The sequence below is a fragment of the Choloepus didactylus genome, chromosome 18 (genome assembly GCF_015220235.1).
Source record: "Choloepus didactylus isolate mChoDid1 chromosome 18, mChoDid1.pri, whole genome shotgun sequence".
NCBI lineage: Eukaryota > Metazoa > Chordata > Mammalia > Pilosa > Megalonychidae > Choloepus > Choloepus didactylus.
Genome location: NC_051324.1, coordinates 50,874,566 through 50,886,948, shown reverse-complemented (window position 1 = coordinate 50,886,948; position 12,383 = coordinate 50,874,566). Strand labels below are relative to the sequence as shown.

The 12,383-nt window shown below is 41.0% G+C and overlaps 1 protein-coding gene across 1 annotated transcript; it reads right to left on the bottom strand.

Moving 5' to 3' along the window:
• Positions 1 to 2,355: 2,355 nt before the first annotated feature.
• LOC119514765 (keratin-associated protein 9-2-like) lies at positions 2,356 to 11,749 on the bottom strand. Its single transcript, XM_037810499.1, has 2 exons — positions 11,328 to 11,749; positions 2,356 to 2,857 (listed from the first exon to the last, which is right to left on the bottom strand). Exons 1-2 carry the CDS (start codon positions 11,747 to 11,749, stop codon positions 2,356 to 2,358), a joined length of 924 nt encoding a protein of 307 aa, XP_037666427.1.
• Between the last annotated feature and the right edge of the window lie 634 nt (positions 11,750 to 12,383).

The following is a 12,383-nucleotide window of genomic DNA, read 5'->3' as shown; positions in this document are numbered from 1 at the left end:
GCTGGGAGAGAGCTTCTCTCCGGCACCACGAGGCTTTGCAGCTCGGGCTATGGGGAAGGGGGTCCCACGACTTGGTTCCGCAGGTTTTACTTTACATATTTTATGCTGTGTTCTCGGGCATTCCTCCCAATTCAGGTTGGTGTATGATGAGTGGATGGTCTCGTTTGTCCCCCTGCAGTTATTCTGGATTATTTACTAGTTGTTTCTGGTTTCTTGTAGTTGTTCCAGGGGGACTACTTAGCTTCCACTCTTCTCTATGCCGCCATCTTCCCTACTCTCCATGGCCCATTTTGAGTTGATTTTGGTATATGATGTTACGTAGAATCAAGATTCATTTTTGTACAGGGATCTTTGATTGTTTCAGTACCATTTATTCTAAAGACTAAACTTTCTCCCTACTTATGTTGGTACCTTTCTCTAAAGTCAATGGATGATATGTGTGGATCTATTTCTGGATTCTTATTACTTTCCATTGATCCTATATGGCTATCATTTCACCAATAGCATGCAAAATAACATTGGTATTGAAGTCATATAATGGTGTGCTGTTCATGCAACTTGTGCAAATTGCTCTACATCCATCATTTATGATTTTCTCAGCTCTAATATAGGGGCAATAATAATAGACTCTCAGGATTCTATGAGAATGACAGTGTCGATAAAGGGTGGAGCTCACTAACTAGAACATAATAGGTACTCAATCAGGGTAACTCATCCCTAAGTATTCTCTCTGTTAGAAAGCTCAGTAACTAAGCAAAGAATTCCAGATACATCTTGTAGGAAGATATCACATCTCTTGATCCCATTAACCAACCAAAACAACTTTATATCCCTTAAAAAGGTGACCCTGTCGAAACCTCTTGTTTTCATCTCAGAGCTGCACTAGACTTTGTACTACTGAGGTGCTTTGGTTGTTCTTTTTATTCAGCTTTTCTTCAAAAGATGTAGCTACTTGGGAACTAAACGATTGCCAATCTTGACTTTTGGTAATACATCCTTCCTTCTCCTTTTCATCTTGCTTTCTCCCTTTTTTCCCTTCAACTCTGATTTTGATATTCCTTCCCTACTTTATCTTTTTCACGTAAAGCACAAGAAACACCCTTTTATGACACAGAGATTATGATTAAATCAAAGGCTTATATTCCTACCTCATAACTACCTCAAATCTTAGTACTTTGTACAAATTTACTTTCCTTCATAATGTTGAGGCCATGAGACCAAATTTATTCAAAGTTTGGGAGCACAGAAATGGTGGCCCCAGTGTGTGCTTTTCAGGGGTGATTCTTAATCCCCATTTCTGCTGAGATGAATTAAATAATTCAAGAATACCATTTACATGCCATCAAAGAACAGATTCCTTTAGGTGACGTTGGGGATCACTTTGTTTGTCGGGGACAGTGTGCCGGTGGTTGAACAGAAACCATGGAAAATTCAAGGCCTCCCTTCGTTGATGGGAACTCCTATAGGCAATGTCTTTTGGTCATAGAGGTGGGAAGGGGTCTGGGAAGAGCTTTGTAGATAGAAAAGGATCCACAGATGAAGACTATAGTTATTTCCATTGTTAGAGAAGCAAGTCAAGGTGAGCACATTCCCTGTCTTCGTTCTACTTGGAGAAAGATGCAAATAAAAGCGCATTAGGCGTGGAAGCAGGGGACCTGGGCGTTGGGCTTGCTTCTGTGGTCTACTAGATGTGTGAAATTCATTTTCTCTTTCTGAAAATGGCAACAAATCTTTGCTCTGCCCAATTTGTAGGGTCATTGGGAGTCTTGAATGAGATGATAGATACAAAATTCAGTTTAAAAGGGAGGACTTATAAAAGAAGTGCTATTAAAAAGAAAAGCAAAATACATACTATTAGATCCAGGAAAATAGATTTTATTAGAATAGACCTGCTAGGAAGACAATTCAGATGTTATTAAGAGTGAAAAGCAAACCCAAAACACTTTCCAATGATAAAAGCTAATAAATATTGATCATTTTAGAGAGCTAAAAATACAGACATCACATTTAATTTTTTCCTATTTTTTTCATTAGATACAAAAAATGATGATCGTGTTCCCAAGGCTGAGACCGTGAATCCAGGGCAAATTGAGATGGCGCTGACCAGCATTGAGTGCAGCGATCAAGAGGAAATGAGGAATGAAATCAAGGTGAAATAGATGGCATTCCTCAGCAGACTCACAAGCATTGCCTGAAGAAGATGCCAGCACTGTTCAATGCCAGCGTGTTGTTTCTCAGGAAAGCATGGGGAGCAAGTTTATTGCAGGAGTAGGAACATTGGCAAATGGTTGAGCAAAGGTGGTCTGTGGTAGGTGGTGGGACTAGGTGAGTGCTTCAGCACCAGGAAGGGTGGCATCAGCTGGAAAGACAGCAAGGGCTGCAGCAGCAGGTGGGGCGGCAGCAGGTGGTCCTACAGCAGGTTGTCTGACAACAGACTGGGCGGCAGCAAGGCTGGCAGCAACTGGTTCCACAGCAGATGTTCTGACAGCAAGGCTGGCAGCAGCTGGACCCACAGCAGGTGTTCTGGCAGCAAGGCTGGCAGCAGCTGGTTCCACAGCTGTTGGCTAGGCAACCAGGCACGCAGCAGCACGTTGGTTGGTAGCAGGTTCTCATGCAGTACACAGGGCCACTGCAAGCTGGCCGGCAGCAGGTTGTGTAGCAGCAACTGGGGCAGCAGCAAGGCTGGCAGCAGCTGGAGCCACAGCAGGATGGACAGTAGCAAGGCTGGCAGCAGCTGGAGCCACAGCAGGATGGAAGGCAGCAAGGCTGGCAGCAGCTGGAGCCACAGCAGGTGGGCTGGCAGCAGGTGGTCCTACAACAGGTGGTTCTGCAGCAAGTTGGCTGGCAGCACGGGGAGCAGCAAGGGGAGCAGCAACAGCTCATGGTGTCAGGTGTGGAGGGCGAGTTCCTTTTCAAAGGTGAGTTTCTCAGATTCTGAGAAATCCTTCTGTTCTGGGGCTTTTATATGCTGGACCCCCAATAAGTGGACCAATGAGCAGCACCTTACTTGTTGTTTATGTTGTTTCCCATGGTCCAAGGGGAAGTGGCCCAAGAAGGAAGTTGTTTCTTAAGTGTTCAGTATTTTCTCAAGGTAATTGATTTGTTTGTTTTCTTAATTGATACATATTTCCCTGAAATGAGATATGCAGTCATGAAATGCTTTTAAGCCTGCTGAGATGTCACAAGTGTCTGTCTACATCTGCTTTCCCTTTGTGAGACTTACATTGGGAAGCACCTTTGAAGAGAGGGTGATGGTCATGTGTGACATATGAGCTTTTGCATTATGCCCCAACTGTTTCCTTTCCCACAGGCCCTAGAGGACAGATGCTTCCATATGCCTAAGCAAATTGATAGGCCAACTTGAAAGCCTTAATTTGATTCCATACACAGCCAAACACACTGTGTCAGGGCCTCAACCCCACGTCCCTTTGTCTGAAGCTTATCAAACATTGACTTGGTCAGTGCTGACCAGCACAGCAAAGAACTTCTGTCTCTTCACGCTGCCGAGGGCGGGATCCCCATATAAGCCCTGGTAACTTCTCCATCTTATTCTCCAGGCTGTACTCGTCTGAGTCATTCTTTGGTGTGTTGTGCCCCTCGCAGTTGGGTTGAAGGCTGCCTTATAGCACATTCCTGGCCTTACTAGGAACATGCTGAGTCGTGGTGCTGAGTTAAACCTAGGTTTACTAGGCTTCTGGTTCCACCTGCAATGTGGAAGCAGCATAGGATTTACCCTCCAGCTGTAAACAAAATTGAAAGCTGGGGAAACGTATAAGACAGGTATTTCCAGGAGAGCAATCAGATTTGTCTATGATTTTTCAGTGAAGGAAACACATAAGGTAAAGCCTGCATTTTCTCCAGGTGTGCCAGTTTGGATGTATTGTGTCCCCCAAACGCCATGTTCTTTAATGCAATCTTGTGGGGACAGATGTATTCGTGTTGATTAGGTTGGAATCTTTGGCTTAGGTTTTTCCGTGGCGATGTGACCCACCCAACTGTGCATATTACCTTTGATTAGATTATTTCCATGGAGGTGTGGCCCTTCCCATTCAGCCTGGGTCTTGATTTGTTTACTGGAACCCTATAAGAGCTCAGACAGAAGAAACTCAGTGCTGCTTCAGCTTAGAGAGACATTTTGGGGATGGCCATTGAAAGTAGACTTTTGCTGGTCCAGAGTTTGCCTGGGAGAAACTAAGAGAACACCCCCAGATACCTAGGGAAAAACATCCTGGGAGAAGGCCATTTTGAAACCAGAACCCCAGAGCAGATGCAGCCACTTGCCTGTGCATTCCCAGCTGACAGATGTTTTCCAGACACTATCAGTGTTCTTCAGTGAAGCATTAGCAAACAGGAACACCAGGTTTTCCTCATTTTTTACAATTTTTGTCCTGGTCAAGAGACGTCTCCCTACTTGAAGATCAAAAGTAATTCGCATAACTTATCTGGTAAGACTTGTAAGGTTTTGTTTTTTATCTTTAGTTCATTAATACTCTTAGAATTGACATTTTGTACATTTCGTATGCTTGGAATCCAATTTTAGCCGTTCCACGTGGATAGTTTATTTCTAGCTTTGATCGGGGTACATTATTGCTTCATCCATAATTTTATTATCTCTCTTCTCTCTTTTTCTTGATCACAACTGACAATGGGTTGTGAATATGTTAGTTAAAAAAATACAAAACATTTTTTGGGGTTTTTATCTTTCTACTGTTTCTTTATTAATTATTTTATTAATATACCCTGTAGTTAATTTATGATTTCTTGGTTAATTTAGTTTGTATTTTTCTAACTCATGAAAATGGGTTTTAGTTAACTAATTTTTAGATTTCATTGTAATCAAAGTATTTAAGTCTGTAAATGTAGGTATAGTACCAATTTTACAGCATCCCAAAATTTCGACAAGTAATATTTTCATTGTCATTCGTTTAACACATTCTACGGTTCACGCTATGAATTTTTCAGGTTTGGTCTTCCATGTCAGTGTATCTTCTACAATTTATCCTGTCTAGTGTGCAATCTAATGACTATATGCCCCACTCTGTTTTCTAACTAATATTATGCCTCATATACTCTGCCCCTACTTTCAATTTATTTTATTAAGTCTTCATTTTGGAATTATTTCAGATTTATAGAAAAATTGCAAAATATTTCAAAGAATTCCGATATATCTCACACCTAATAAAAATTAAATAAAAAATGGATCATGAACTTAAATGCAAAATGTAAAAGTATAAAACTTTTAGAAAGAAACCATAGTAGGAGACATAGGTGAAGCAGGCAGTGTGGGTGGGAAGGAGGTGGGTGAATTATTCAGCTTTAGTCTTCCATGTCAGTGTATCTTGTACAATTTATCCTATCTAGTGTGCAACCTAATGACTATATGCCCCACTCTGTTTTCTAACTAATATTATGCCTCAAGATGAAGGATACAAAGAAGACATTGGGTGAACATAAGGAACAACTAAAAAATGTGAAAAAACAATTGGCAGAACTTATGGGAACGAAAGGCACAATAGAAGAGATGAAAAACACAATGGACACATACAACAACAGATTTGAAGAGTAAGAAGAAAGGATTCATGAATTGGAGAACAGGACATCTGAAATCCGACACACAAAAGAACAGATAGGGAAACGAATGGAAAAATATGAGCAGGGTCTCAGGGAATTGAATGACAACACAAAGCACGTGAATATATGTGTCGTGGGTGTCCCAGAAGGAGAAGAGAAGGGAAAAGGGGCAGAAACAAATAATAGTGGAAAATCACAGAAAATTTCCCATTTCTTATAAAAGACATAAAATTACAAATCTAAGAAGTGCAGCATACCCCAAACGGAATAGATAAAATAGACTGACTGCAAGACAGTTAATAATCAGATTGTGAAATGTCAAAGACAAAGAGAGAATTCTGAAATCAGCAAGAGAAAAGTGATCCATCATATAGAAGGGAAGCTCGACAAGGCTGTGCAGATTTCTCAGTAGAAAGTGGAAGCAAGAAGGAAGTGGTGTGATATATTAAAGATACTGAAGGAGAAAAACTGCCAACCAAGAATTCTGTATCCGGTAAATCTGTCCTTCAAATATAAGGGAGAGATTAAAATATTTACAGATAAACAGACACTGAGAGAGTTTGTGAATGAGATACCTGCTCTATAAAAAATACTAAAGGGAGCAGTACAGTCAGACAGGACAAGACAGGAGAGAGAGGTTTGGAGAAGAGTATATAAATGAAGACTATCAGTAAGGGTAAAAAGAGAGAAAGGGCAAAAAATAAAAACTAAAATGAGATATGACATATAAAATCCAAAAGACAAAACGGTAGACAGTAGACATTACATTGAGTGAAATTAGCCAGAAATAAATGGATGGATACTGTATTGTCTCACTAATATGAACCAGCATTGATGAGGGAAATTTGAGAGTTGAGAACACAGGGTATCAGGAGATAGAAAGAGGTTAGAGATCGGGCATTTGATGCTGAAGGAGTACAGATAGTTCAACAGGATTGATCGTATAGATTCAGAAATGGAATGGATGGCATAACACTGTGTGAAGGTAGTACAATATTGTAGGTACTTTGAACAAAGATGAGTGTGAGTATGGTTGAAACAGGAAAGCTAGGGGCATGTATGCCACCAGAAAGAAAGATAGAAGATAAAGAGTGGAATTATATAACTTAGCGACAGCTAGAGTGGTCAATGATGCTGATTACATGTAGAAATATAAGAATGTTTTTAAATGAGGGAGAACAAATGAAGGTCAACATTGCAAGGTGTTGAAAATTGGATGGTTTAGGGGAAAAATACAATCAACGCAAACTAGAGACTATGGTTAACATAAATATTGTATATGTTTCCATTAAGAGTAACAAAGGCAATATATCAAAGCTAAATATCTATAAGAGGGGGATATATGGGATTCTTGGTGGTGGTGGTATTGTCTGACCTACTTTGTATTTTATTTTATTTTATTTTTTCTTCTATCTTTTATTTTTTTATGCTTCATTCTTTTCTCCTCTTCCTCTTTCTCTGTGGGAGAAAAGAGGTGGCCTAAGGGTACATCAGCTGATAAACGGAATGATGGAATAATGAGCAACAGTAAGAAGGAATGAAGTTGTGACATATGCTACTAGGTAAATGGACCTTGAGGAAAGTGTGTTGAGTGAAATAAGTCAGAATCAAAAAGACAAACATTGTAATACCTCACTAATGTGGACTAAGTATAACGTGCAAACTCTAAGAATTGAATCTGAGAACGTAGGTTTACGGGGGAAAGCTTATGGTAAAGGTTCCTAGATTGTAAGCTCTTACAGCAGTCACATCTATTTGTGAGTTTTAACAGTTGTCTCTCAATTCTGAGATGCTGAGCTGTTTGTGTATAACCTGGTTGGTCCCTGGAACTTCAGGTATCTGTGTGACACCTGAGACTCAGAGCGAGTTCAGCAGCTATGAATGTCAGCCTTACCCCATACAACAAATTTTAAAGAAGCTGAAAAAGAGATCAGACTTCAATTAGAGATATGAATGAAACGGGCTTGGTTAGGACTAAGGTAAACCAGACTAAAGGGTAAAGGATGATATTGACTGTATTTTAAAACCTGAACTGTGTGAGACCAAAGGAAGAGATGTTTATTTGGTGGAAAATGTTTATTTTCTTTAGAATGCTGTATAATTTTACATGTATGGTCAGTTTATTCAAACACCATAATTACATGGAAACTTGAACAGAGTGTGAGATCTGGTTGGTTTGCATAGGTTAGCATGAAACCCTGATACATCCCAGAGTAATTTGGGCAGAAAATAAAAAGTATTTGCAAAGCCCCCTTGAGGACCAGAGGAAAAATGTGGAAATATTAAACTTCCCCACCTGGGGAATCCCTGATACTTTCGCAAGCATTGGAGACTACCGGTTTAGTAGGCAAAGCCCTCGATCTTGGTGCTTGCCCTTATGCAGCTTGTTACTGCAAAAGAGAGGCTAAGCCTACCTACAATTGTACCTAAGAGTTACCCCTAGAGAACCTCTTTTGTTGCTCAGATGTGGGCTGTCTCTCTAAGCCAACTCGGCAGTTAAGTTACTGCTCTCCCCTCTACATCAGACATGACTCCCAAGGGTGTAAATATCCCTGGCAAGGTGGAACATGACTCCAGAGATGAGCCTGAAACCGGCATCATGGGAATGAGAAAACCTTCTTGGACCAAAAAGGGAAAGCAAAATGAAACATAATAAAGTTGCAGTGTCTGAGAGATTTCAAATGGAATGAAGAAGACATTCTGGAGGTTATTCTTATGCATTATATGGATATCCCTTTTTTTGTTTTTAGTGTATTAGAGTAGCTAGAAGGAAATACCTGAGACTGTTGAACTGCAATCCGGTGGCCTTGATTCTTGAAGACGATCGTATAACCATGTAGCTTACATGGTGTGACTGTGTGATTGTGAAGACCTTGTGGCTCACACTGTCTTCATCCAGTGTATGGACAGATGAGTAGAAAAATGGGGAAAAAAAGTAAATGAATAATAGCGGAAGGGAAGGGGTATGAGACGCTTTGGGACTTCTTTTTTACTTTTATTTTTATTCTTATTTTTATTTTTATTTTTTAGAGTAACGAAAATGTTGAAAAAGTTGATTGTGGTGATGAATGCACAACTGTATGATGATACTGTGAACATTGATTGTACACTTTGGATGATTGTATAGTATGTGCATATATCTCAATAAAATTGCATTAAAAAAAAGAAGTCAGGAATCAGAAGAGATGCAGCATCAGGGCTGCGGAATTTACGCTAAGTTGATTGAAGGTGTTTGTTAAAGAACCTGCGACTCTTAAATGGGGCTGGTGGGGTTGGTGCACCATGGCAGCTTAGAAAGAGGAGGGGCACCAATGCAGCTGTCAGCAAGGCCTGGCCAAGCAGTGCAGGGGATAGAGAGAGCCAGACAAGACACCTTGAGCCTTCAGATTTGTTGGCAAATCTATTTTGAAACGTATACATTAGATGCCATTAAATATTCTTCTCAAATGTCCTGTTCTGATAACCTTCTGGTTATGATTTAGCTTTTCATGCAGATACTCTTATAGGAACAGTATGTTTGTCTAAATGACCTATGAAAACTCTAGTTCCTCTCTAAGTTATTTCTCATGTAAATTAATTATAAATTGTTAATACTGATTTTATGGGCTTGGTAAAAGTGGGTCCGCCCCGAGGTGGTTTCACCCTTAAAATTTCAGTCAAAGGGCTTTTTTCCTAGGTTTCCTTCTTGAAGTTGTGTAGTTTTTTACACTTAGGTCCATGGTCTATATTGAGTTGATTTTGTATATGATGTAAAGCATGAGTCAAGGTTAATTTTTTTGCACAGGGATGTTTAATTGTTTCAGCGCCATTTGTTTAAAAGACGAACATTTCTCACTACTTATCTTGACATCTTTGTCTAAAATCAATGGGTAATATATGTGTGGATCTATTTCTGGAGTCTCAAGAATGTTGTTCCATTGACCTTGACAGATGTTATTTCACAATAGCACACAAATTAACCTTGCTATTGAAGCCAAATAATGGTGTGCTTCATGCAACTTGTGCAAGTTACTCTACCTCCCTCATTTATGATTTCATCAGCTCTAATATAGGAGAAATAATAAGAGCCTCTCAGGATTGTATGAGAATGAGATTGTCGATAAAGGATCCAGCTCAGTACTTAATGCATAGTAGCTACTCATTAAATCACAGTAACTCATTCCAAAGTATTCCCTCTGTTGCAAAGCCAAGTTACTAAGCAAAGAATTCCAGAGACAACCTCTAGGAAGATAACACATCTCTTGCCTCTTAAGGTGATGCTGTCAAACCTCTTGTTTTCGTCTCAGAGCGGCATTAGACTTTGTGCAACTAAGTGCTTTGGCTGTTCTTTTTATTCAGCTTTTCGTCAAAAGGTCCAGCTGCCCACCACTTGGGAACCCACCTAATGCCAATCTTCACTTTGGTTAGTACATCCTTCCTCCTCCTTTACAGATTCCTACCCATTCTCGTTTTCCCAGTAAACTCGGATTTTAGTATCCCTAGCTGCTTTATCTTTTTCACACAAAGTGAAAGAAGCACCCTTTTATGATCCAGAGATTAAGATTAGATCAAAGGGTTATATTCCTATTTCATAGCTACCTCAAATCTTAGGACTCGGTACAAGTTTATTTTCCTTTATAATGTTTATGGCATGAGACAAACTTTATTCAAAGTTTGGGAGCACAAGAAAGGTGGCCCCAGAGTGTGTGCTTTTCAGGGGTGATTCTTAATCCCAATTCCTGCTGAGATGAATTAAATGATACCAAAATACCATTTCCATGCCATCAAAGAACAGATTCCTTCAGGTGAGGGTGGGGCTTGCTTTGTTCGTTGGTGCCAGAACGCGCCAGTGGTTGACCAGAAACCTTAAAATATTCAAGGCCTCCCGTCGTTGATGGGAACTGCTAAAGGCAGTGTCTGTCGGTCGTAGAGGTGGAAACGGTAACTGGGAAGAGCTTTGCAGATAGAAAAGTGTTCCACAGATGGAGCATAGTTATTTCGATTGTTAGAGAAGCAACTCAAAGTCAGCACATTCCCTGTGTCCTGTTCCCTGTGTTAGTTCTACTTGGAGAAAGATGCAAATAAAAGCACATTAAGCCCGGAAGCAGGGGACCTGGGCATTGTGACTGCTGCTATCATTTATTAGATGTGTGAATTTCATTTTCTCATTCTGAAAATGGCAACTAAATCTTTGCTCTGCCCAACATGTAGGGTCATTGTGAGTCTTGAATGAGATAATAGATACAAAATTCAGGTCAAAAGGGAGGCCTTATAAAGGAAGTGCTATTAAAAAAAAAAGCAAAATACATAAAATGAGATCCGAAAATACAGATTTTATTACAATAGACCAGCTAGGGAAGACAATTCAGATATCATCAAGAGTGAAAAACAAATACGAAACACTTTCCAATGAAAAAAAGCTAATCAGTATTGATCATTTCGAGAGCTAAATACACAATCATAAGATTTAAATTTTTTTTCTTTAATTAGAGACGAAAATTGATGATTGCTTTCCCAAGGCTGAGACAATGAATCCAGGGCACCTTCTGATGGTGCTGACCAGCATTCTAGAGGAAATGAAGAATGAAATCAAGGTGAAGTAGACGGCATTCCTCAGCAGACTCACAAGCATCGCCTGAAGAAGATGCCAGCAGTGTTCAATGTCAGCATGTTGTTCTCAGGAAAGCATGGGGAGCAAGTTCACTGCAGGAGTAGGAACATTGGTAAATGGTTGAGAAAAGATGGCTCATGGCGTTGGTGCGTCTGGGTGAGTGCTTTAGCAACAGGAAGGGCGGCAGCAGCTGGAAAGACAGCAAGGGCTGCAGCAGCAGCTGGGGCGGCAGCAGGTGGTCCTACAGCAGGTGGTCTGACAACAGACTGGGCGGCAGCAAGGCTGGCAGCAGCTGGACCCACAGCAGGTGTTCTGGCAGCAAGGCTGGCAGCAGCTGGTTCCACAGCTATTGGCTAGGCAACCGGGCACGCAGCAGCACGTTGGTTGGTAGCAGGTTCTTGAGCAGTACACGGGGCCACTGCAAGCTGGCCGGCAGCAGGTTGTGTAGCAGCAACTGGGGCAGCAGCAAGGCTGGCAGCAGCTGGAGCCACAGCAGGTGGGCTGGCAGCAGGTGGTCCTACAACAGGTGGTTCTGCAGCAAGTTGGCTGGCAGCAAGGGGAGCAGCAAGGGGAGCAGCAGCAGCTCATGGTGTCAGGTGTGGAGGGCAGGTTCCTGCTCAGAGGTGAGTTTCCCAGATTCTGAGAAGTCCTTCTCTTGTGGGGCTTTTATTCACTGGACCCCCAATGTTGGGACCAATGGGCAGAACTTTTCCTTGTTGTTGTTTATGTTATTTTCCATGGTCCATGGGGAAATGGCCCAAGGAGGAAGTTGGTCCTGAAGTGTTAAGAATTTTCTCAGGGTAATTGATTTATTTGTTTTCCTAATTGAAACTGAAAAATAAGAGTATTTTCCTGAAATGGTCTATGCAGTCAAGAAATACTGTTAAGCCTGTTAAGATGTCACAGGTGTCAGTCTGCATCTGCTTTCCCTTGGCAAGACTTACATTGGGAAGCACTTTGTAGAGAGGGTGATGGTGATGTGTGTAAGATATACGATCCTTTGCATTATTCCCCAACTCTTCCCTTTCCCCCTGGTTCTAGGGAATAGATGTTCCTCTATCACGAAAACAGTGCATCTTCCCTTGAGGACAATATCACGTGTTGTCGAAGCTTGATAAGCCAACTTTAAATCTGGCCATTGATTCCATACACAGCCAACCACACAGTGCCAGTTCCTCAACCCCACATCCCCGTATTCGAAGCTTATCAAACACGGGCCTGT